Raw genomic sequence first — 27,489 nt, 5'->3', positions numbered from 1 at the left:
ATTATCCCATACTTGGACGTTCTCCTGATAAAGGCAAGATCAAGAGATCAGTTACTAGAAAGCGTGTCTCTCTCCCTGAGAGTACTACAACAACACGGCTGGATTCTAAATCTACCAAAGTCGCAGTTGGTTCCGACATCTCGGCTGTCATTTTTGGGCATGGTTCTGGACACGGGAAAAAAAGAGGGTTTTTCTCCCATTGGAAAAAGCCCAGGAACTCCAGAACATGGTCAGGGACCTGCTAAAACCAAAAAGAGTGTCAGTTCATCAATGCACTCGAGTATTGGGAAAGATGGTGGCGGCCTACGAGGCCATTCCATTTGGCAGGTTCCATGCGAGAACTTTTCAGTGGGACCTTCTGGACAAGTGGTCAGGGTCCCATCTACAAATGCATCGGAGGATAAGCCTGTCCACCAGGGCCAGGGTGTCTCTCCTGTGGTGGCTTCAGAGTGCTCACCTTCTAGAGGGTCGCAGGTTCGGCATTCAAGATTGGGTTCTTGTGACCACGGACGCGATCCTCCGAGGATGGGGAGCAGTCACACAAGGAAAAAATTTTCAGGGAATATGGTCAGGCCAGGAGGCTTGTCTACACATCAATGTGCTGGAATTAAGGGCCATATACAACGGCCTTCAACAGGCGGAGAATCTTCTTCGCAACCTACCCGTTCTGATCCAGTCAGACAACGTCACAGCCGTGGCGCATGTAATCCGCCAGGGCGGGACAAGGAGCAGAGCAGCAATGGCAGAAGCCACCAGGATTCTTCGCTGGGCGGAAAATCATGTAAGCGCTCTGTCAGCAGTCTTCATTCTGGGAGTAGACAACTGGGAAGCAGACTTCCTCAGCAGACACGATCTCCATTCAGGAGAGTGGGGCCTTCATCAAGAAGTCGTTGGGGACTTCCTCAAATAGACATGATGGCGTCACGCCTCAACAAGAAGCTTCGGACGTATTGTTCCAGGTCGAGGGACCCTCAGGCAGTGGCGGTGGATGCCCTAGTGTCACCGTGGGTGTTTCAGTCGGTCCATGTGTTCCCTCCATTTCCACTCATCTCAGAAATACTGAGAATCATAAGACGAACAAGAGTGCAGACAATACTCTTTGTTCCAGATTTGCCTCGAAGGGCCTGGTATTCAGATCTTCAGGAAATGATCACAGAAGATCCCTGGCCTCTTCCTCCCAGGGAGGACCTGTTGCAACAGGGACCCTGTGTGTTCCAAGACTTACCGCGGTTACGTTTGACGGCATGGTGGTTGAACACCAAATCCTAGCTAGGAAAGGTATTCCGAGGGAAGTCATCCCTACTATCACCGTATCTGGAGGAAATGTGTATCTTGGTGTGAAGCCAAGAATGCTCCTACGGAAGATTTTCAGCTGGGTCGGTTTCTCCATTTTCTACAGACAGGAGTGGATATGGGCCTAAAGTTAGGCTCCATTAAGGTGCAGATTTCAGCCTTATCTATATTCTTTCAGAGGAATTGGCTTCTCTCCCAGAAGTCCAGACTTTTGTAAAGGGAGTGCTGCACATCCAACCTCCATTTGTGCCCCCAGTGGCACCGTGGGACCTGAACGTGGTGTTACAGTTCCTTAAATCACACTGGTTTGAACCTCTTCAAACTGTTGAATTAAAATTTCTCACTTGGAAAGTGGTCATGTTGTTGGCCTTGGCATCTGCGAGACGGGTGTCAGAATTGGCGGCTTTGTCTCACAAGAGCCCCTATCTGATTTTCCATGTGGATCGAGCAGAGTTGAGGACTCGTCCTCAATTTCTGCCTAAAGTGGTTTCGTCGTTTCATATGAACCAACCTATTGTGGTCCCTGTGGCTACAGGTGACTTGGAGGATTCCAAGTCCCTTGATGTAGTCAGGGCCTTAAAAATTTATGTAGCCAGGATGGCTCGGGTGAGGAAAACAGAGGCACTGTTTGTCCTGTATGCAGTCAACAAGGTTGGCGCTCCTTCTTCTAAGCAGACTATTGCTCGCTGGATCTGTAACACGATTCAGCAGGCTCATTCTACGGCTGGATTGCCGTTACCAAATTCGGTAAAGGCCCATTCCACTAGGAAGGTGGGCTCTTCTTGGGCGGCTGACCCGAGGCGTCTCGGCATTACAGCTTTGCCGAGCAGCTACTTGGTCGGGTTCAAACACTTTTGCTAAGTTCTACAAGTTTGATACCCTGGCTGATGAGGACCTCATGTTTGCTCAATCGGTGCTGCAGAGTCATCCGCACTCTCCCGCCCGGTCTGGAGCTTTGGTATAATCCCCATGGTCCTTACGGAGTCCCCAGCATCCTCTAGGACATAAGAGAAAATAAGATTTTAAACCTACCGGTAAATCTTTTTCTCCTAGTCCGTAGAGGATGCTGGGCGCCCGTCCCAGTGCGGACAAATTCTGCAAGGCTTGTATATAGTTGTTGCTTACATAAGGGTTATGTTACAGTTGAGATCAGTTTCTGGCTGATGCTGTTTTGTTCATGCTGTTAACTGGTTTAGTATATACCATGTTGTACGGTGTGTATGGTGTGGGCTGGTGTGTATCTCACCCTTAGATTAACAAAAATCTTTTCCTTGTACTGTCCGTCTCCTCTGGGCACAGTTCTTTAACTGAGGTCTGGAGAAGGGGCATAGAGGGAGGAGCCAGTTCACACCCATCTAAAGTCTTAGAGTGCCCATGTCTCCTGCGGAGCCCGTCTATACCCCATGGTCCTTACGGAGTACCCAGCATCCTCTACAGACTAGGAGAAAAAGATTTACCGGTAGGTTTAAAATCTTATTTTCAGACTGAAGCCCCTGGTCCAGCCTGTGTCATTGAACATCGCTGGCTAAACCCAGGATATTGGCAGGGCTTATTTCTGCTGGTGCTTGGAAGTGACATCATCTCCAAGTGCCGGGAATTCAGCAGTGAACAGGACCCGGGTTTGGACTACCCAGGTTACCATTTCACACTGCCCCGTAACCCGGGTCCTTCCTGAACCAACCCGGGTTGGATTGTCTGATTACTGAACCCGGGTTAACCCCAAGCCATGACCTGGGTTAATGCGTCTGTGTAAATGGGGTATAAATTAAATGTCTATTGGAAGTGAATTACTGTTTTCTTTTGTGTCAATATTTATTTAGACTTAGGAGTATGGGACCTATTTATCAGTATTCCTGTAATGTGTACCTCCACTGATTGCACACCCTGCCAGTGGTGGCCTACGCAGTGCACCCCAGATGGTGGCCTCAGATGGTTCCTTCTTGGGCAGGAAGTTCTTCACGTGGATCTTTCCGTACATGTTATATATACGTTTTCCCATATAGGCAACGGGCCCTTGTATGGCTCACAGCTTAACCCACAGTTTAACCTTTGTAGTGCCACCAACATGGCAGCCTCATCTGGTATACTTGTGGATGGGATGAAAAATATATGGACCTGACTGTTTTTTGTTGGGACTTGAGACTCTACTCTGAACATTAGGATGTTGCAATCACCCCATTTTGTGTCATCTCTCCTTGGGGTAGACTGTTCAACCAGGGTAATCCTACGTAGTGCTCCCAAAAATCACATCTCCTATCAGTTTTAAGGCAGCTGAGCAAGGTCGCACATGTATGTGGGTCTGAAAGCCTTGACTTGGTCATCTAGTAGCAATTCCAATCAAAAAAAAAAAAAAAAAATATATATATATATATATATATATATATATATATATAATTTCTCTTACACCCTAGAGGATACTGGGGTCCACATTAGTACCGTGGGGTATAGACGGGTCCACTAGGAGCCTTGGGCACTTTAAGAAATCAATAGTGTGCACTGGCTCCTCCCTCTATGCCCCTCCTACCATACTCAGTTTAGAAAATGTGCCCGGAGGAGCCAGTCACGCTTAGGGAAGCTCCTGAAGAGTTTTCTACATTTATTTTCTGTTTGTTGTTTTACAGGTGTTGCTGGGTGGCACCAGCATGCCTGCTTCGTGGGACTTAGGGGGGAAGAACGGCCCAACTTCCTAAAGAGTTAATGGTCCCGTTTCTCCGCTGACAGGACACTGATCTCCTAAGGGAGTCATTCGCAAGCCCCACCACGGTGAGCGTACCCTCCTGCAGCATGCCGCCACCCCTAACAGAGCCGAAGATAGAAGAGTGGTGAGTACAGCGCCAGCGTCCCGGTTAGCGGGTCGCCGGTGAAAATGGCGGCATGAGGGTTGGAGCACAGCGCTGACATGCAGGCTGCGCTCCAGGGGCTCAGGATGACATGCGGCTGCGTGTGTCCCACTGTGAGGTGTGCGCTGAGCCACCAATGATACCCACACTCACCATCCAGTTTACAGAGGGTTTTAACCATCGGATTAAGCACTCTAAACCTCAGGCCAGTATAAAAAAGACTGGAAGCTGCGCACCATTACGGAGGCGGTGCTTCACTATGAGCGGATCCAGCAGCTCACCTGCACCATTTTCCCTCTGCAGCTCATACTGGCAGGCATCACAGGGACGCGCAGCTCCTCCCAGAAGACTCCACATCTCCTCAGCGGTACCAGGGGTTATAGTAAGGGGGAGGAGGTTGTAGTATACCAAGTCCTCTGAAGGGATTTAGTGTGGCGACCCAGCTGTGTTTTTACTCGGCTACAGGGGTGCGGTGTGGCTGGCTCCTATTTATCTCTCTCCCTGCGGGCTCTATGTAGGTTCTTCTGTGTTTCACCTTCTGTATGTGGGTGTGTGTGGGTCCCTTCGCATTACCATGTCCAGGGACTGTGTGTCCTGCACAGCAGAGTGTCTGTCCTCCCCTGAGGACTTGCTACCGTGTACCCATAACAGTACACATTCTCAGGATAGTGGGTCAGAACCCCCATGGTTAGATTCCATAAAGGGGATGATATCTAATATTTCTACTAAATTAGCCCATACTGAGAAAGAGACGCAATACTCAAGACAGTCTATGGATGACCTGATGAATAGAGATTCAGTTCCCATACCAACGTCTCAGACCCCTCGCCATTTGCCCACCAAAGCGTACACTAGCCCAGCTTATGCAGGCTGATACTGATGACGATACATCAGACCCAGAGGAGGGTGAAGTGGATGCGAGTGGGGGGGATGCTGTCCTGTCACAAGGAATACAGGCCCTGATAGAAGCTATGTCCTGCACGTTCCTGACAGGGTGGCAGAGGTGGAGGAGGAATCTTATTTTAATGTAAAAAAGCAATCCTCAGCTACTTTTCCTGCATCAAAGGAATTGAATGCCCTGTTTGAAGAAACTTGGGCTAATCCTGACCATGGTATTCTGAGGACACGTGGAGGACTCATCTGCCGTTGGTAACTACTCCTGGGGACGCCTGGCTGATATTTATTAAAACGTGCATTTGTCTACATTTATTTGTAGACCATTGAGATCGGTGAGAGTCCACCTGTTCCTGTATTTTGTTTATTGTTTTATTAAAAAGTCTTTTAATGGTAATACACTATTGAGACCTCTTTTATTCACATGTGAATTTCATACGAGTCGATTGGGAGAGAGACTACACTATATAAGGACTGGAGGATAAGCATCCCGTGAGTCGGTGGCTTGTTGTAAACACATCCCCATGGTAGTAATGTGGACCCCAGTATCCTCTAGGACGTAAGAGAAAATAGGATTTTAATTACCTACTGCTAATCCTTTTCTCATAGTCCGTAGAGGATACTGGGTGCCCGCCCAGTGATTCGTGTTTCCTGCACTGTTAATTAGTTAAGTATTGTTGTTGGTTCAGCTTTTGCTGTTCCTGGTTTCAAGTTTGGTTAGCATGGCTTTCCTCTTGTTTTTGTGTACTGGTTCGAGTCTCACCACTGTTCTGTTACATCCTTCCTCAGGTTATGTCCGTCTCCTCGGGCACAGTTTCTATACTTAGTCTGGTAGGAGGGGCATAGAGGGAGGATCCAGTGCACACTATTGATTTCTTAAAGTGCACAAGGCTCCTAGTGGACCCATCTATACCCCATGGTACTAATGTAGACCCCAGTATCCTCTACGGAATATGAGAAAAGGATTTACCGGTAGGTAATTAAAATCCTTTTGTTTATTTATTTTTAAATTAAATTTTTCAAGGAAGGAAACATTTTCAATAAAAAAAGCATGTAATCTCCACAACTGCCTTGAGGTGGCTATAGTGACCTGCCTTTCTTAAACATAAATGGCTAGCTTCCCCATGCACGGGGAGTTATGGGCCCTCATTCTGAGTTGTTCGCTCGCTAGCTGCTTTTAGCAGCCGTGCAAACGCTAAGCCACTGCCCTCTGGGAGTGTATCTTAGCTTAGCAGAAGTGCGAATGAAAGGATCGCACAGCAGCTACAAAATAATTTTGTGCAGCTTCAGAGTAGCTCCAGACCTACTCCTAGCTTACGATCACTGCAGATTATTTAGTTCCTGTTTTGACCTCACAAACACGCCCTGCGTTCGGCCAGCCACGCCTACGTTTCCCCAGCCACGCCTGCATTTTTATCTGGCACGCCTGCGTTTTTTCGCTCACTCCCTGAAAACGGTCAGTTGACACCCAGAAACACCCACTTCCTGTCAATCACTCTGCGGTCAGCAGTGCGACTGAAAAGCTTCGCTAGACCTTGTGTGAAACTACATCGTTCGTTGCAAGAGTACAACACGCATGCGCATTGTGCCGCATACGCATGCGCAGAACTGCCGGTTTTTAGCCTGATCGCTGCGCTGCGAACGAAAGCAGCTAGCGATCAACTCGGAATGACCGTCATGGCCGGCAATACTTAGCAATAGCCACCACTAGCGATAACATTTGTTAAATAACTTTTTTTTTTTAAAAAGGAAGACTTTTTGAATCTTTGCGAAAAAGCCCATTAATTACAAAATACTTGTGTGAATGTAAAATGTTCCTTATAAGTGGCAGAGAAACGACGGTATTTTGTCTAAAAATGTTTGACAGAGAGGTCTGTGTTCATATAAAGATACATGTTTTATTTATTGATTTTCTTGAATATGTATTAATTTAATTGGCAAATGCGTATTGTGTGCTTTGGTGAGGTACAATAAAATATCAAACCTAGACCTGTGTAGAAATGAGATACCTATATAGACGGTTGTATTACTTTTTATTCTGTAGCTTAGCTACATATTCCTGGAGTGACCCAGAATGCACTATGGCATTGTGACGGTTTCATTGTTTCTGCATATACATACATCAGATGGTGCTGGTCTCAAAGAGCAAAGGTAGCATGAGTTTATGTTGCACATGTACTGTAGCCATACCCTAACTGTAATACCAGTTTCTTCTACTGTACTTTTCTTCTGCGGTTGGTACATTGAGTGCAAAGAACAAGATACTGTAAATTACCCAATTTATGACATTCTTCTTTTTTCTTCTTGTAGGAGCTGACATTGTCCAGTGGCTGATTAAGAACCTCAACATTGAAGACCCAGGTAAATAAATGTATTACAGTACAGTTTGTTTAATAATGTTGTATGATGTCATAATAATCCCCAAGGAAATACACCACTAGTTTCCTTGGTCCTGTAATTTGTAAATGTTGTACTTTCTAATGATATCTGACATTTGTCCTTCTGTCATGGCACAGGTAATATAGTGGTAATTGCACAACCATCAATCTCAAACCCTAGTACAAGAGTAGTAATTACAGTACAAACAAGCTTCCTGGACATCTTAGGGCAGGGGTGGCCAAACAGTCGATCGCGATCGACTGGTCGATCGCGGACATGCGACCAGTCGATCGCGATCCGCCGCCCAGCCACCCGAAGCCGCGCCTCTCCTGCCTGCCGCTCTGCCTCCTCAGTCTGGTCTGCGGCAGTGACGGCCGAGTGTATAGCTCAAATCAGGTGCCGGTTCGTTAGCCAATGAGAGCTCGCGGACCGGCACCTGATTTGAGCCATACACGCTGCCGTCACCGCCGGAGATCAGACTGAGGAGGCAGAGCGGCAGACAGGAGAAGCGCGCGCTGCGCTCTCCACACACCAACGGTGAGCTCTTCTATGGGGGCATATCCGGCATTGTGGGCACATAGCTCAGAGGGGGCATATCTGGCACTGTGGGGTCATATGTGGCACTGGGGGCATATCTGGCTCTGCGGGCACATGGCACTGTGGGGGCATATCTGGCACTGTGGGGGCATATCTGTAATCTGGCGCTGTGGGGGCATATCTGTATCTGGCACTGTGGGGGCATATCTGGCACTGTGGGCACATGGCACTGTGAGGGCATATCTGGCACTGTGGGCACATGGCACTGTGGGGGCATATCTGGCACTGTGGGTCATATGTGGCACTGTGGGGTCATATGTGGCACTGGGGGCATATCTGGCTCTGCGGGCACATGGCACTGTGGGGGCATATCTGGCACTGTGGGGGCATATCTGTAATCTGGCGCTGTGGGGGCATATCTGTAATCTGGCACTGTGGGGGCATATCTGGCACTGTGGGCACATGGCACTGTGGGGGCATATCTGTATCTGGCACTGTGGGGGCATATCTGGCACTGTGGGCACATGGCACTGTGGGGGCATGTGTATCTGGCACTGTGGGGGCATATCTGGCACTGTGGGCACATGGCACTGTGGGGGCATATCTGTATCTGGCACTGTGGGGGCATATCTGGCACTGTGGGCACATGGCACTGTGGGGGCATATCTGTATCTGGCACTGTGGGGGCATGTGTATCTGGCACTGTGGGGGCATATGTGTTTGAGGTTTTTACCTGTGGGGGCCAATGTGTTATTTCGTGTGAGGCAGTCATTACACTCTGCGCAGCAAGGCTACGTCCCTTTTTTTTTTTTGTTATACCACGCCCACTTTTTGTTATACCACGCCCACTTTTGTTGTGACACGCCCCTTTTTTGCGCGTGCGCGCCTACGACGCGCACTATTATTCCTCCTGGGTAGATCACAAAAGCTTTTTAGCTTTCACAGTAGATCACTGACTCCAAAAGTCTGGCCGCCCCTGTCTTAGGGCATACAGTGACTATCATAAATCATATTTTACAGCGCACCTGAGAAGAGTTAACAGTGTTGTAATAGCTTTCACTATACTTCCAAAACCCGTCCATTCGGCTGCAATACCAGCACATGTGCATTGACACATTAACAAGAGGGAGGGGAGAGGTCTGAGGACCCCTCTCCAGCTAGGCTTTCCCCATAGGGTTTTAACTATTGACAGGGGCACCAAACAGAACCTCATAACAGACCCCATTGGTGTTCCTCATCACCTTTTGTTGGCTGTGTCATCTTTGTGTGATATTTTTGGACAGATGGTGTCGGCACAGGTGAGGGTAAGGACTTGCAATGTACCAGAGCTGTTTCTGCCTTCAGTGCATGCACCATCTTCTGAAAACACTGCCATCACAGGAAAATCGATGGTGCTAAACCATCATCCCTAATTCACAGAGACCCAATGGTTAGCCACGGCTAGTGTAGATCTCGCAGATAGAATTTCTTGGATAGCAAATACTGAATATGATTAATTGCATCCATAAAGCGTCACAGAAGGATATGGTGGTATCCAGGACGGTGGTTCAAGCCAGCCAACTGCGCCACGGGCGGAGCAACGGCACAAATATCCACAGGTCTCTGGGACTAATTCAGACCTGATTGCTGCTGTACGTTTTCGCACAGTGGGCGATCAGGTCTGGACTGTGCAGGCGCCGCAGTGCGCCAGTGCATGCCAGAGATGCTTTTGGCATCTCAGCCCAGCGATCACCTCTGCCTGATTGACAGGCAGAGGCGTTCGCCGGGTGGGAGGGAGAGGGCTGGCTGGCAGCATTAGGACCGCCGTTCCGGGGGCACGGTCCAGACAACGCAGGCGTGCCCAGACCGCGCGGGCGAGTGGGCCGCGGCAGCTGCGTGACGTCACACACAGCCACTGCGACCCGGAATGCAACAAGTAGCTCCCTGCCAGTGCGCAGGTAGGGAGCTGCTTGTCAAGTACAAAAGCATTGCCGCTGTGCGATGCCTTTGTGCGGGGGTGGTAGGGCCTGACATGCAGGGTTGACTAGCCCTGTGCTGGGCGTCCCCCCACATGTCAGAGTAACTGATCATAGATGTTCTAAATTTAGCACATCTACGATTAGCTCTGAATTACCCCCTCTATACAATGCAAGTATAGCGTCGCTGGGCGATGGTCAGAAGGATCTGATAGGTCTGGTAATTAAATGATCCAGACTGTTTTTCAGCCATCTTCAATAAACTGTATATAGTCAGCTTTACTCTCCTGGGAGATTGAAACCCTGGAGTCTCCTGAATATTCTGAGAGAGTAGGCAAGCGTGCGGTAGGCTATTTTAGTATACTTTGCTAGACCACCAAAAAACAGTGCCTTGTGTGGTGATGGCCTTCCATAGCTGTTTATGCAGGGACTTCCGCCACTCATCTACTGTGATAGCGCAATCTATGTTATTGTACTTACAACTGGATTAAGGGGAGATGACTTTTCAACAGGCCACCAGCAACAGCTCATTATTGGGAATCTGATATGACAAATCCTGCTTATAGAATTTATAGCATATCAAAAGAAAAAGAAAGAAGACTCCTTTTTTTGGCGCACTCTGCAGTAGAAACAAGAATATGATTATCATGTGTTGTGTATTGTTAGCGAAGATAAAATATAACTTTTACAATATCCTTAAAATAAATTCTCCTTAATAACATACAAGATTAAATAAAAACTATAGGGGCAGTTAGCGTCAAGAATTGTTTTCAAATAATTTTTGTACCAATCATTAGGTAATAATCAGCGAAAGGGACTCATTGAAACCTTTAGCTCTCACAGGCACACTGTCTCTATGGTGCGAAAACTTGTATTAGTTACATTAGTGATATACAGAGCCGGCCTTAGGCATAGGCAAACTAGACAAATGCCTAGGGCATTTGGTATGCCTAGGGGCAGAAGCAGCTTCTGCTGATTAAAATGATATGCAGCATGCCTATATTCTATGTGTGACTGCAGCTGTATCTGCATATGAAATGCTACATTACAGTGTATTCTTGGAAATCATTGTAATTTAGCATTTTGTATGCAGCTACATTCACAGTTGCACACAGAATATAGGCATGCTGCATATCATTGTAATCAGCAGAAGTTGCGTGTGCATTCTAGCCACATAGTAATGCAAATAAGACTCATTTTCATAAAAAAAGGCACCCAACGTTAGCTGAGCTGCCAGCTGACTCACGCCAGGCATCTCCTGCTGCATGGTGTACTGAGGTAAGATGTATGAGGACACATCTGTATCCAAGCAGAGGCAGAGGTCACAGTTTTAGCATTATTTCCCAGCAAGAACACACCCCTTTTTGGACTGTGCGCCAAATGCGCAATGTTCCTATTTAAAATATAGGGGGTAGGAACACCAAAATGAGGACTGCTATGGGTGAGGGGTGCTGGGAAAGGGGTGCAGGGTGAGAGGAGGAACTAGCAGCGGTGCTAGGGGGCACCAGCCAAAATCTTGCCTAGGGCATCATATTGGTTAGGGCCGGCTCTGGTGATATACATTGTATGCGTTTATCTATCGCTAAAAGTGAGTATGGTTAGGATAGAACAGAAAGATGAATCTGCTGTCAACGTTAGACTTTCTTTAAAATTTGTCAATAACCAGTGCGGAATCAAAGCTACCTCTTTCTGAGAATTTATAGCAGGGGTGGCCAAACAGTCGATCGCGATCGACTGGTCGATCGCGGACATGCGACCAGTCGATCGCGATCCGCCGCCCAGCCACCCGAAGCCGCGCCTCTCCTGCCTGCCGCTCTGCCTCCTCAGTCTGGTCTGCGGCAGTGACGGCCGAGTGTATAGCTCAAATCAGGTGCCGGTTCGTTAGCCAATGAGAGCTCGCGGACCGGCACCTGATTTGAGCCATACACGCTGCCGTCACCGCCGGAGATCAGACTGAGGAGGCAGAGCGGCAGACAGGAGAAGCGCGCGCTGCGCTCTCCACACACCAACGGTGAGCTCTTCTATGGGGGCATATCCGGCATTGTGGGCACATAGCTCAGAGGGGGCATATCTGGCACTGTGGGGTCATATGTGGCACTGGGGGCATATCTGGCTCTGCGGGCACATGGCACTGTGGGGGCATATCTGGCACTGTGGGGGCATATCTGTAATCTGGCGCTGTGGGGGCATATCTGTATCTGGCACTGTGGGGGCATATCTGGCACTGTGGGCACATGGCACTGTGAGGGCATATCTGGCACTGTGGGCACATGGCACTGTGGGGGCATATCTGGCACTGTGGGTCATATGTGGCACTGTGGGGTCATATGTGGCACTGGGGGCATATCTGGCTCTGCGGGCACATGGCACTGTGGGGGCATATCTGGCACTGTGGGGGCATATCTGTAATCTGGCGCTGTGGGGGCATATCTGTAATCTGGCACTGTGGGGGCATATCTGGCACTGTGGGCACATGGCACTGTGGGGGCATATCTGTATCTGGCACTGTGGGGGCATATCTGGCACTGTGGGCACATGGCACTGTGGGGGCATGTGTATCTGGCACTGTGGGGGCATATCTGGCACTGTGGGCACATGGCACTGTGGGGGCATATCTGTATCTGGCACTGTGGGGGCATATCTGGCACTGTGGGCACATGGCACTGTGGGGGCATATCTGTATCTGGCACTGTGGGGGCATATCTGGCACTGTGGGGGCATGTGTATCTGGCACTGTGGGGGCATATGTGTTTGAGGTTTTTACCTGTGGGGGCCAATGTGTTATTTCGTGTGAGGCAGTCATTACACTCTGCGCAGCAAGGCTACGTCCCTTTTTTTTTTTAGTTATACCACGCCCACTTTTTGTTATACCACGCCCACTTTTGTTGTGACACGCCCCTTTTTTGCGCGTGCGCGCCTACGACGCGCACTATTATTCCTCCTGGGTAGATCACAAAAGCTTTTTAGCTTTCACAGTAGATCACTGACTCCAAAAGTCTGGCCGCCCCTGATTTATAGCATATAAAACAATGTAACAGCATCTGGAAAAATGGAAACCGGTCCTCAGGGAACCACTAGCAGTGTAGAGTTTAAGGACAGTTATTCTGATTGACTCAGAAGTTTCCACAAGCCCTTGATGGGTTCTTAACTGTCCCTGAGGAGGACACTTAAGATATACTGCTATTATACACACTGCAGGGTTTCTAACAACAAACTTTAAGTGCACCAAATTATTACATTACAGTTCAATCAGATAACGTAAGACACATTTTGTCCCATACGTGTATGTTAATTATGATGTAAAGGAAAAAAGTAATTACAGCATTCTGTGCCTTAAAGCAGGGGTGGGGAACCTTTTTTCTACCGAGGGCCATTTGGATATTTATAAAATCCTTCGGGGGCCATACACAAAATCTCAACGTAAAAGATTACCCTGCCCCCCAGCAGGTCTGCCCCATAGAGGTACTGTGTGTGCGCGCTGGAGGCGCGCGTGCCAAAAAATGGGTGTGGACAGTTAAAATGGGACGTGATACACATATGCCCCCAATAGTGCAGTGCCAGATCCACAGTGCCAGGTATACAAATGCCCCTCACAGTGCCAGGTATACAAATGCCCCCACAGTGCCAAGTATACAAATGCCCCTCACAGTGCCAGGTGTACAAATGCCCCTCACAGTGCCAGGTGTACAAATGCCCCTCACAGTGCCAGGTATACAGATGTCCCCACAGTGCCAGGTATACAGATGCCCCTCACAGTGCCAGGTATACAGATGCCCCTCACAGTGCCAGGTATACAGATGCCCCTCACAGTGCCAGGTATACAGATGACCCTCACAGTGCCAGGTGTACAAATGCCCCTCACAGTGCCAGGTATACAGATGTCCCCACAGTGCCAGGTATACAGATGCCCCTCACAATGCCAGGTATACAGATGCCCCTCACAGTGCCAGGTATACAGATGACCCTCACAGTGCCAGGTGTACAAATGCTTCTCACAGTGCCAGGTGTACAAATGCTTCTCACAGTGCCAGGTATACATATGTCCCCACAGTGCCAGGTATACAGATGCCCCCCCCCCACAGTGCCAGGTATACAGATGCCCCCACAGTGCCAGGTATACAGATGCCCCCACAGTGCCAGGTATACAGATGCCCCCCACAGTGCCAGGTATACAGATGCCCCCACAGTGCCAGTTATACAGATGCCCCCACATTGCCAGTTATGCAGATGCCCCCCACAGTGCCAGGTATACAGATGCCCCCCACAGTGCCAGGTATACAGATGCCCCCACAGTGCCAGGGATAGATGCCCCCCACAGTGCCAGGGATACAGATGCCCCCCACAGTGCCAGGTATACAAATGCCCCCCACAGTGCCAGGTATACAGATGCCCCCACAGTGCCCCCCCCCCCCCTTCCGTGCTACTTACCGCTCCTTTCGGCAGGACACGGAGGAGAACGCGGCTATGTTGGGCGGCGGCGTGTAGGACTTGAAACCAGCCGCCGGTTCGAGAGCCAATCAGAGCTCGCGGACCGACAGTCGCGGCTCCTGATTGGCTGCCGGTCCGCGAGCTCTGATTGGCTCACGAACCGGCGGCTGGTTTCAAGTTCTACACGCCGCCGCTGCGCTCTCCTCCCTGTCCTGACACTGACAGCTGAGACACGCTGTCGCCGGACTGAGCGGCTGCGTGTCTCACTAGGAGAAGCGGGTGGGCCGGAGCAAACGGCTTCGCGGGCCTTATACGGCCCGCGGGCCGGAGGTTCCCCACCCCTGCCTTAAAGCATACATGATTCCAAGTCCTCCTGAATCCTGCACAGGGAACTACAGTATTTTGTGACATGCACCAATACTTATTATTCTGCAGCCTATCAATTTCCTAGTAACCGGTCAGTGATGTCACTGAGTGGTATCAGAGGATCTCATGTAGGACACACAACGCCAAGTGGTCCTGGAGGAGATGTCTCCACAAACTAGGGTGCACCTACTGTAGGTGAGCTGAGGGGTGGTAGAGTCTGAAGAGACGCAAAGGTGTGGGTGTTACGTCAAAGGGTCAGCCTCCCCCCACTTTAGAACCACCCCGCTCATTAAAGAATACATTTTGGTTTTCTCCTGAAATACAGCTTATTTTCACTGTGTAAATGAATTATTGGAAAGTAGGGACAGGATCCGGTCAGCATACCGGTATTCGGGATACCGGCAGTGGGAATACCGACACTGGGCAGAAGACCGACGTTGGGAACCCAACATGGATCACAATGCTGGCGCTGGAATTCTGACTTCCATGACTGGTTACCTGTGGCGTTTTTGTGCATTTTTTTTTTATTTTTTTTAAATGTTGGACAACAACATACACTCATAAAGAAGCATTAGTGGAATGCTCTTTTGGTCCAGTCAAAATACATTTTAGTCAAAGTTGAAGGGTAATGAGGGGAAATCTGGTTGGCCAGTGACACATCTGAACATTTGCTGCAGCTAAAAAAGGAGGTATTACCTGTACCAACATCACATTAACACACAGAAATTGGAAAGAAACTGGGCTTTCCTTGAAATGGTCACATTGATGCATCCAGTCAGAAAAGTCTACTGGGTGGCTGCTGGAAGATAATCCTGAGCACCAATCCCAATCTCAAAGACTATACGGGGACTGGTGAATGGCTAAATCTGATGAACAGGGACACAGCCCGACGCATAGCACTTTAGGCACAGACTAGAACTGCTCGTTCTCACAGTATACACAAAAGAGAAATATTGCAGAACATTCAGTTTTATGAAGATCAATTTAGTCAAACATGTTTTTGCAACAGCAACAACTTCCTGATGGCAGTAAATGAATCCCCTCCTTCCCAGCAATGAAAGTTTGCTATTAGTCTGCTGTGATTGTAGATACACATGTGTGTCTTTAGGATGCCTGTCTTCCATACTAATGAATCATGTCTGTGTGAAATGGATTGCTCCCCCGAGTCTGTTATTTTATAGATTTCTCCGTTTGAAAGTTCCATTATATACCGTAGTGCATTCCTCTCCAATTGTCAGCACTCTGTAAGCTAAAAATGTACAGTATAAACCATCTCTACAAATGAAATGGTGCTGAATGCTTTATCTGTTATCCTTTATTTGCATTACATTTGTTATTAAATATGTTTGGCTGTTTCGTTGCCATATTTCCTCTGCTGCTATAGATTGGCGCATGCATGATGTCTTTAATATTGCAGAAATCTGCAGCTCCTTTAAATTCCCAACTGCCAGGCTTCTTGTAAGTGGACATTGCACAGGGCTCCCCCTATTGGGGAGTAGGTTTATTACATTTTTATTAGAAAAAGTTTTACAAAGTTAACGCATTAGCAAACATACTTGTTCCCATCCAGTTTGCATTCCTCTAGCAAGTTAATATAAAAGGCCTAGATGAAAATAACATAGCTTTATCCCCTTTTGATTTTAACTATTTCTACATTAATATTATATTGTGGTATATGTAATAAGTATTGTGTAAAACTTACAACTTTGCATTTGTTTCTCTGAGTTATTTATTGGTAATTTAATTGTTTCTCTGTTATTGAGGGGGAGAAGGTAGCCAGCTAATTGGGGTATAGCAGCACATCTAGAACATCTATAAAGAATTGCAGAATATGTCTGCGCTGTGTGAGAATCAGATAATGAGCCGGATGTAATAGCGTCCGAGTTTGGCGGACATGCGGGTTGCCTTTTTTTTTAAAGGAGCAGTCATTTACAAGGCAAAAACCATGCCTTGTAAATGATGTGTGGTCTTCAGTATGCCGATTGTCGGGATCCCGGCGCACAGTATACCGGCGCCGGAATCCCGACAGCCGGCATACCGACACTTTTTCTCCCTCGTGGGGTTCCACGACCCCCCTGGAGGGAGAATAAAATAGCGTGGTGCGCGTAGCAAGCCCGCAAGGGGCTCATTTGCGCTCGCCACGCTGTCGGTATGCCGGCGGTCGGGCTCCCAGCGCCGGTATGCTGGTCGTCGGGAGCCCGGCCGCCGACATACCATACTACACCCGTAAATGATTGCCCCTTTAAAAAAAATGTCAGAGTTCGGCCCGGCGACTGCATGCCTTGAAAATGAATGCAGAACAATGCCTTGTTTAAAAAAAGGGGGCAATCATTGTACATCTGGCCCAATGTCTCTCTGATTATGAGTTCTCTTTTTCTCTAGTGCCTTTGTAGGTGATTGTTGTTCTCTTGACTTCATTGTTCTTTCAGTCCAAACTGTACAACTGAAAGGTTCACACAGAAAGATAAGAAAACAAACAACCAAGACTATGTGACCCCATTGGTGGGTCCCTAATGCTAAAGTTCAAGTCCAGGTCATGGGACCCCACCAAGTCAGCACATGCCAACTGCCCTAAAGGCAGGCTGCTTTTCTGTATAACTTTGTAAACCTTGATCTAGCACTTTTTTTTAACATGTAATAATTTTTCTACCGATGTAACACCCTTTAACATTCTGTTACTTTTCACCAATGTAACACATGGTAATTGTTACATAAATATGAAGCAGAAGCTAACACTTTAACCTCTCTCTGGTTGGCCTTTGCTGACTTGTGGGGTCTTGACTAAAGTGTTGGGGACACACCAGAAGATGTTACCTGGTCGCGTTTTGGTGGGCCCTATATATTTTTGGCCATAAATTATGCTAAGCGCCTCAACTTTGCTGTATGTTAAATTGCAGAGTTTATTATAATGAATCTAATTAGCAGTGCTTAGGACTATGGAGGTTGCATCTGCATTTTAATTTTTCTGTTCGGAACTACAAGTCTCACAATGATAGCACCTCTTAATATGTTTTGAATTAGGGTGTGCAGTCCAGAGTGCCCCCCCCCCCCCCCCCCCCTTCCCATACAACTGAAAGGTTTGCATGATTATTTGGCTTCATGGATACAGGGCCATAGCAGGACATTGTTCCATCCATCCTGTGCCAGCCCACGTGACATCATGATGTCACAATGAGGGAGATGCTGGGACCAGGAAGTAGTTGAACAATCTGAGTGGTTTCACGGCAGCTACTGGAGTGTCCAAAAGACGGACTAGCCAGTATTTTAGGCTGCCCTGCAAGCCAAATGCTGGTGCTATGGAGGAGCAGCAATGCCACCCCCTAGGCTCATTAACTTGAGCACTGTTCCTCCTATCCATAGTAATGAGCTTGCATATATGATATTCTTCTTGTACCACTCCTCAGAGCCCCTTTCTTGTCTCCTATTTTCCATTGCCCTTTATACGGTCTATACTTTTGAAATAATATTATTATTATGATTTTTAAAGTGATCAGATAAAGAGATACAAAATGTACCATAGTAGTGTACACATTGGGTTTATATCCTCTTATAATTCAAGGATAATAAAGTGAATAGATAACTGAGTCCATCACATTTAGTCCTTCTATCTGGACCAAATAAAGCTTAGTGCTTTTTATCATCCAGGATTAGCCTGGTGATATCATTCCCTCGCCTACTGCCTGCAAACCCTGGCCAATGGGAAATCACCAGTATGTATTTAGCTTTTCTTCTGAGCATGACAGGTTGTTGAGAAATACAATAATGTTCTGAGAAGTCACATTGGGCCCCTGCAGCAACACATTCACCAGTAATGGAACATCTCTAGAGGATCTACAAAGGAAACATTTATATAACCGTATCTGTTCCAAAGAGCTTATGGTCCAAACAACACTACTTACTGATAAATGTATAATCACCGCTATGATACAGTGACTTAAGTCTAAAGCAACCCATTGGGCTAATAAGGCAAGCCTAACAGAAATACATAGCTAACCTTGCCTTGTTCTCTCTTACAGTTGAAGCAATACATTTAGGAAGCCTTATAGCAGCCCAAGGTTACATCTTCCCGATATCAGATCACGTTCTCACATTGAAGGATGATGGGACCTTCTACCGTTTTCAGGTGGGTGAATATTGGAATGTATTGAATGTAAGCCTAAGGCGGGTATGATTGGTGGAAGCTACACTACATGGAGCCCAGGTAACATAGTATGCACCAAGGCAGTTGCCATCTTTGTCACTGGGCTATTTAATATGGCTGTCAGATATTAAGGTGTATTGCTCTTCATCTCTGTGTGGGATAGACCTTGTCAATGTGCTGCGGAAATGGTCCCTTCTCATACTGTTCCCAAAATGCCACAGTTATTTGTATGCAAGTACTGTATGTTGTATAATACAAGTGTTTTTTTTAATCACTTTTAGCAAAGGAATGAGCTTGTTTTAATTCAATACGTTTGTTATAGACATGCTCCTGCCTTTAGCCTCGGGAGAGCCGTGTAGACCCATGGCCGGGCACCTAGGCTTTCATGTATTTCAAGGGGAGGCAATCATGAGGGCCGCCTGTCGGGGAGGCAATCATGAGACCAACGGCGGAATCCTGACAGGCGATGAAATGTTACCTCCGTAATACGGACACCACAGGCTTTTCTTCCTTTGTGGATGTCCACGACACCCATAGAGGGAGAATATATCCTGTGGCGAGCACAGCGAGACACCGTGTCTGCAGCGTGACGAGTACAGCGAGCCTGCAAGGGGCTTTATAGTGCTTGCGCCGCTGCTGGCATACTGACGGCTGGGATGCTGCTGTCGGTATCTGGACAGCTGGTATCCCGGCCGCCGGTGAATAGTAGGTATTCCATTTCAGACCCCCTCCCGCACTTCAATTGTTCACCCCACTACAGCTGACTTTTGGGAAGCAGAGCTTCTGCCATCATTTACACTTTCAGTATTCATATAGACACCAATACCCAGCCTGCTGACCTGTTTTCTCACAGCGCAGTCATTCTTCCTTTTCTTTTCTCTGCTGAAATAGTGCAAGTGCCCTATTGGTCCATTGTTTCTCCCTTCACCCCCAGTTGTCTCAGAACAAACCACAGCTGGTTACGAGAGTGCATTGCTACAGCTCAGAGTGCAAAGTGCCTTTTACCATTGGAGCCCTAGGGCGCAGGTAGCAGAAAATGTTGGGCCTCTAGTCCCTGCGGGGCCCCTAGGCCTTGAGGCTCGGACATTTTAAGCAAAGCAAAACAATTGGTACATATACCAGCAGGCAGGGTACCCCCAGTTTAGACAACCGTGTGGTTGATCTTATCTGCAGGTTATGGTTTGTCCTGCTGTTCAGACAGCACTATTTGTCTTCCAGTCCCCTCAATCCTGTTGTTTGCTTTCTTATTGTAATGTAATTCTTGACACATCTCTATTTTTTTTTTTTTACATGGTTCATGCCCTGGGTTTGGGGAAGTAGTGCAGTTGAACTTGATAGTATCGCAATTCCATAAATGTGACGTTTTAAAACATTAATACATAAATATATAATTCCAAATCACTTAGTTTGCTGAGGAAAATATAAAGTTCCTATAGTGGAGATGTATAAATAAATGAATTGTCTTTTTACATATGACAGATTACGTCAGCTGAGATCTGTAGTCTAGAAAAAATGGCTACTACGTGCAACTTTGTGTCTCCTGGCTAATAATAACAACAATATGCTGTTCATCACAATCAATAGTGATCAGACTGTGCTTTCATTCAACTGATTTCTTGAGTTAACTTTTATATAGATTGTAGTTCATTTTTCATAATAGTGCTACCTTATTGTGTACCAGTGCTAGGCTAGCTGACATGCATTGGCGTTTCTATAATGGGTGCAGTGTGTTCTATAATGGGTGCAGTGTGTTCTATAATGGGTGCCTGAGTCCCGGGGGGGGGGGGCCACACCGCACACCGCACACACTGCACCCATTTCTCCTATACTTACCTTTCTGGCATCCATCGGTGACTGTGTGTGGGCCCCCTCCTCTCCCGTAGCCGTCACGCCGCTGCTAGCGCTCTGAGCGCTGTAGACTCTGGCACAGTGCCAGAGTCTACAGCGCTCAGTGCGCTAGCAGCAGCGTGACGGCTACGGGAGAGGAGGGGGCCCACACACGGAGTCTGCACACGGGTCTCCTGCTGACATGCTATGGTGCTGCATTTTCAAAAAGGCTGAAGTGAAGACTTGGAGAGACCACCAGCAATAACCCGGGTTATTGTACTTGAGCGTGCAGCAACCTGAGTTGCTGTGCGGTCTGAAAGGAGTCCAGTTGAAATAATCCAGGTAGAGCGGTCCGGTATTTAAACCCCAGTAGCCACCAGGGTTGAATACGGCTTCAACCCGGGTCGCTGTGCGGAGTGAACAGGTAAGCCGGGTCGATGGAACGCGGTACCCATTCACTGTATAGGAGCAGGCAGCACTTGGAGATCATCTGATCTCCAATCACCACCTCCGCACGCATCACCACTGATGTCACCAAACCGGCAATATGGGGACGCCATCTGAATCGGGTCTCAAGTGGGTCACACCCGGAATGAGCCATGTACAAGTCCTGGGTGCGACCCGCAACTGCGGTCTGCAAGGGGTAAAACAAGGTCCTAGGGCCGTCCTGTTGCTCATCACTGTCACTTACAGTTTGATGGCAGCCCATGAACAACTTTCTGCACTATTGGTTTCATATAAATGTAGAAAAAACTGAGCCACAGCAGTGTGAAAAGCTTCCACTTTCAGTATACGGATATGGGTTCTATCGTGGATCCATGAAACCTCCCACAGTGGCCTTACAGTATATTGCATGCTTCAATGACTGGCTGAATATAGATTGGTCTCTTATAGGGGTACATTTAGTAGATATGATGATCCTAAGCGCAACATTAATGGCTGCCCCCACGCCCACCTTTGTTATTTTTATTATCTGGTTATAAGCTTAATTTGGCGATTGACAGTATTACTGTATATAATATAACAATAAAAGAAGCCCAAAAGCTGTATGACATTTCATATGACATGTGCAGCTTGCGCTACTTGTTGGCGGCAGGGGTGCACTCAGATGCTTGTTTTATTATAGTCATTGACAGTTCTATTCACATTGAGGAAAACCTCACAGTGTCTGATCACTTATCTCTTCGTATCGAATTTTATTTATTTATTTGTATTTGTTTTAAATTAGTAGGTGTTTACCGCAGTCCCTTTAACTCGCAAAATGCATTTTACAATAAAGTGAAGGTCAAACGGGCAGTAAATGGTGGTAGTTATTGCTGGTAGTACTTGAGCATGGTGCAGAAATGGGACATAGATGCTTGCCATGAGATGAGAACAAAGCCTAAGAAGACAGTATTGTGTAGTGTGGGGTGTATGTGGTATGTGTGTGTGTGTGTGTGTGTGTGTGTGTGTGTGTGTGTATATATATATATATATATATATATATAACAGATATAGGCGGCACTCAGGACGGCTTGTAAGAATCACACGGACCCCAGCATAGAGTTCAACGTTTCAATCTTGTTCACAGATTTTCGTCCTGACGAAAATCTGTGAATAAGATTGAAACGTTGAACTCTATGCTGGGGTCCGTGTGATTCTTACAAGCCGTCCTCAGTGCCGCCTATGTCTGTTATGTGGGGTGATTGACCGTTTGTGGCCTAATACACCTGGAAGGCATCGGATGCAATATTCCTGCTTATGTACAGAGGGGAGTGCCGGCTTCACGTTTGCTATATATATATATATATATATATATATATATATATATATACAGCAGTCAGGCTCGGCACTCCTCGCTGGGAAAGAATACTTGCTGTGGTGCCATCTGAGGATGTTAGCTATCCTTTGTATAGAGTGAAAAGCAGCGGCACTCGACAGACTGATGAATGAAATGTGAAGCCTTTATTACGGTCCTACGCCGTTTCGGGGTAATCCCCCGTCTTCAGGGACAAGCATTGCGAGTGCCGCTGCTTTTCACTCTATATATATATATATATATATATATATACACTGCTCAAAAAAATAAAGGGAACACTAAAATAACACACCCTAGATCTGAATGAATGAAATATTCTTATTAAATACTTTGTTCTTTACATAGTTGAATGTGCTGACAACAAAATCACACAAAAATGATCAATGGAAATCAAATTTATTAACCCATGGAGGTCTGGATTTGGAGTCACCCTCAAAATGAAAGTGGAAAAACACACTACAGGCTGATCCAACTTTGATGTAATGTCCTTAAAACAAGTCAAAATGAGGCTCAGTAGTGTGTGTGGCCTCCACGTGCCTGTATGACCTCCCTACAATGCCTGGGCATGCTCCTGATAAGGTGGCGGATGGTCTCCTGAGGGATCTCCTCCCAGACCTGGACTAAAGCATCCGCAAACTCCTGGACAGTCTGTGGTGCAACGTGGCGTTAGTGGATGGAGCGAGACATGATGTCCCAGATGTGCTCAATTGGATTCAGGTCTGGGGAACGGGCGGGCCAGTCCATAGCATCAATACCTTCGTCTTGCAGGAACTGCTGACACACTCCAGCCACATGAGGTCTAGCATTGTCTTGCATTAGGAGGAACCCAGGGCCAACCGCACCAGCATATGGTCTCACAAGGGGTCTGAGGATCTCATCTCGGTACCTAATGGCAGTCAGGCTACCTCTGGCGAACACATGGAGGGCTGTGCGGCCCCCCAAAGAAATGCCACCCCACACCATTACTGACCCACTGCCAAACCGGTCATGCTGGAGGATGTTGCAGGTAGCAGAACATTCTCCTTGGCGTCTCCAGACTCTGTCACGTCTGTCACATGTGCTCAGTGAGAACCTGCTTTCATCTGTGAAGAGCACAGGGCGCCAGTGGCAAATTTGCCAATCTTGGTGTTCTCTGGCAAATGCCAAACGTCCTGCACGGTAATGGGCTGTAAGCACAACCCCAACCTGTGGACGTCGGGCCCTCATACCACCATCATGGAGTCTGTTTCTGATCGTTTGAGTAGACACATGCACATTTGTGGCTTGCTGGAGGTCATTTTGCAGGGCTCTGGCAGTGCTGCTCCTGTTCCTCCTTGCACAAAGGTGGAGGTAGCGGTCCTGCTGCTGGGTTGTTGCCCTCCTACGGCCTCCTCCACGTCTCCTGATGTACTGGCCTGTCTCCTGGTAGCGCCTCCATGCTCTGGACACTACGCTGACAGACACAGCAAACCTTCTTGCCACAGCTCGCATTGATGTGCCATCCTGGATGAGCTGCACTACCTGAGCCACTTGTGTGGGTTGTAGGGAGGTCATACAGGCACGTGGAGGCCACACACACTACTGAGCCTCATTTTGACTTGTTTTAAGGACATTACATCAAAGTTGGATCAGCCTGTAGTGTGTTTTTCCACTTTCATTTTGAGGGTGACTCCAAATCCAGACCTCCATGGGTTAATAAATTTGATTTCCATTGATCATTTTTGTGTGATTTTGTTGTCAGCACATTCAACTATGTAAAGAACAAAGTATTTAATAAGAATATTTCATTCATTCAGATCTAGGATGTGTTATTTTAGAGTTCCCTTTATTTTTTTGAGCAGTGTATATATATATATATAATGACATACACAACGCTGTCAGTGAAGATCAAGTCCCTCCACAGCAACTTCAGCTATCTATCACGGTAACAAGGGGTTGTAGAAGGAGGGGCGGGGGAATGGCTGCAAAATGACTGTGTAACCTATTAAGGTGCACAGTCGACGCTGATAGGGGGTCTCCCTTTATATTAAAAACGCTGTGTGTGGGGGGCGTGGCCTGGCTGGCATACGAGTGAGCTGCATATTTCCTGAACTCCTGCCTACACGCTTATATAAATCCGTTTTTACCCCCTTTCCAAGCCTTCCTTTACCCTGCTTGGATGCCTTACCCCCTCTCCTTGTCCTTCTCCAGCTGTGGGAGCGTTTCGCGGAATCGGGAGGCAGCTTCTGCTGTCTCTGTGGATTGCGGCCCTCCTGAGTGACTGACGCCGGGGCCTGTGGTTTGAAGGAGTTCCGGGACGGACGCCGGAGCCTTTGGTGGACGCACGGGACACTTCTCTCTGCCGCGCGGCTTGTTGGAGCCTGCTGCCCTGCTCCTGCGCGCCGCTCGGTCTCCCGTCTGGTGGCTGAGTTGGACGCTAGCCGCGGCAGTGGGCTGTCTGGAGGTGAACAGCCCGTAGAGGCGGCCATCTTCTTTTTCCTCTTAGCGGCGCGGGCGGGCTGCCCGGCACCACAGCGCTCAGTGTGTAATATAAATAAGAGCCTGTCACTGATCTCCTCTCCCCCTTTCACTTTGAGATAAATTGCCTGCCTGCAGTATCTCTCTGGCCTCCGTGCCCTAAAAGCATAAATACAGCTATTCATATTAATAGCATCACCGCTTAAGTATAGCTGTATAGTGTGGATTCCTGTATTCCCCCCTCTGACCTAAAACATCATCTGATTCCTACCTGTAGCTCTCATTGTTGCCTGCCATCCATTGTGATATATTACCACCTTAGTTATCACCCCCCACATCGCCCTGCCTGTGTCATATATTTCTCCACTGAACACAATAGTATCCTCATCCCTGGAGGGACTCTGCTGGTCAGGTCTTCCCGGTGAGGGGGAACTCCTCGCTTCTCTGTACAAGACAACCTTATATGCTCATGTGGATGTAATTATTTTTTCATATTATACGGCACACAGTGGTGCTCCCAATATGTGTCTATACCTTTGTTTCGATGTAACATATATGGCATAACGACCATATACTCAGCGGTGATCGTGAATATCTCTCAAACTCGATACAGCACTGCATTCCTTCTAATCTGCCTACCTAATATTCATACAGCTCCTTGAACGTGTTATGGACAGATTCCTTACTGTGTCGCCCCCTAAACCTCAACGTACCCGAACGGGTGGCAAGAGACCTGCACCCTCTCCTGAATCCCCCCCCCCCCTCCGGAGTCTGACGTGACTCCTGTACTACCGTCCGACAGTTTGGACATCATGCCGCCAAAAGCTCCTCCCACGCCTCCCTCCTATGCTGACATTGTGAAAGCCATTAAAGAAACAGTAGAACCTGTTTCAGTTGCAAGCCGACAAATTTATGTCGACAGTCTCCGACATTAAATCAGAGCTGAATACTATGTCTCGCAGGATTTCCACTAACGAAAATCGCATAGGAGCTAACTTTCAGGAAATTGATGACCTGAAGCAATAGGTGTTACAGCTATCGTCTTCTCGACAGCACATGATGTCTAAGTTAGATGACCTGGAAAATCGCTCGAGGCGAAATAATCTGAGGCTAGTTGGCCTCAAAGAATCTCTTAAGGGCCCCGACTTGCTTAGATTTCTGCTTTCGGACTTGCCGAACCTGCTTGGGATTCCTGAAGAATTATCATCCCTTGAAATTGAACAGGCACATCGCCTGGGTCCACCGAGGGAATCTAACCAAGCCCGTCCTCTGCCAGTTATATTTCGCTGTTTAAATTTCCGACACAAGGAACTGATCTGGTTCGCAGCTCGGTCCAAAGGTGCCCTAAAATGGGAAGACCAACGAATATTTATCTTCCAAGACTATTCAGCAGAGGTATCCAGGGCTCGATGGGATATGTTGACTGTTTGTTCACAATTGTTCAGTCAGGCATTAAATTTATGTTGCTGTACCCAGCCCGGTTGCTCATATTCTTGCCACAGGGTTCTAAGGATTTTACAAACGTCGATGATGCCAAAGCGTTCCTGTTACAACTGACAGGATCCCCAGATTCTAACGCAATGGACCAAAATGAATAAGCTTGCAATTGGTCCGCTTTTTCCCATTACTTGTTTATGCAGTTGGGGGATATCGCCCCTCAACTCATATGCTATTTCATGTTTAATATGTTATAGAGGTTAAAGTATCCTGTTTCCTAGATTTTGATGGTTCAGGGAGGGGTCCTGATGCTACACCTCTGGACATTGCACTACCAGATCCTCCACACCTCTTTGATTTTTTCTGGATTTGTGTCTGGAATTTCTCTTCTCACTATGTTATGGTGATACACATTGTTGTGCTGTTTATTTTCATGTTCTATTTTTCCTTTACAGGAGAGTGTTCGCGGTTGCTGCTGTTATTTACAATATGACTGTGAACTTATTACTGTCACGAACCGGTCTCTCACCTTTGCGGGTTCTGGGGTTCATCCGTTGCCAGTGCGGTTGCTCGCGGTGCTGTGCGCCCGTGTGGGGACACGGCGTGATCAATGGCACAGGTAATGCAGAGTCTGGGAACTGTGAGTGCGGGGACCAAATGGCCTAAGGCACTGGATTTCTACGCGCAATCTCAAGTTCAAAGTTCCTTCTAAGAAATTTGCTCCCAAGTTCATTGGTCCATTTCCCATTGTAAAGGTACTCAATCCTGTGTCATACAAAGTCAAGTTGCCACCGTCTTTGAGAATTCCTAACGCCTTTCATACATCTTTACTGAAGCCTTTGATTCTCAATAAGTTCCGTACTACCCAGTCCAAATCTCCTAAAGTTCACTCTTTGCAGAATGAGGAATTTGAAGTTAAAGAGATTGTGGACTTACGTTTCCGATATGGACGTTTACAGTTTCTGGTCGACTGGAAGGGTTACGGTCCGGAGGAGAGATCCTGGGTTTTCTCTGAAGATGTTCAAGCTCCAAGTCTGGTACAGAAATACTTCTCCAAAAATCCTGACAAGGTTCAAAGGTGTTCGGAGACCACCCGTAGAAGAGGGGGTACTGTCACGAACCGGTCTCTCACCTTTGCGGGTTCTGGGGTTCATCCGT

The 27,489-nt window shown here is 47.5% G+C and overlaps 1 protein-coding gene across 3 annotated transcripts in view; it reads left to right on the top strand.

The window, feature by feature from the left end:
• RGS6 (regulator of G protein signaling 6) overlaps nucleotides 1-27,489 on the top strand; it is an 802,086-nt gene that overhangs the window by 580,034 nt on the left and 194,563 nt on the right. For all 3 annotated transcript variants that reach the window (XM_063947693.1, XM_063947695.1, XM_063947694.1), the window contains exons 4-5: nucleotides 7,338-7,388; nucleotides 18,709-18,815. In XM_063947693.1, coding sequence (XP_063803763.1) covers nucleotides 7,338-7,388; nucleotides 18,709-18,815 — 158 coding nt within the window. The remainder of the gene's footprint in view (nucleotides 1-7,337; nucleotides 7,389-18,708; nucleotides 18,816-27,489) is intronic.

The sequence above is a fragment of the Pseudophryne corroboree genome, chromosome 12 (assembly GCF_028390025.1).
Source record: "Pseudophryne corroboree isolate aPseCor3 chromosome 12, aPseCor3.hap2, whole genome shotgun sequence".
NCBI classification, from domain to species: Eukaryota; Metazoa; Chordata; class Amphibia; order Anura; family Myobatrachidae; genus Pseudophryne; species Pseudophryne corroboree.
The sequence above is the reverse complement of the archived record's forward strand: the minus strand, read 5'-3'. Positions and strand labels throughout refer to the sequence as shown.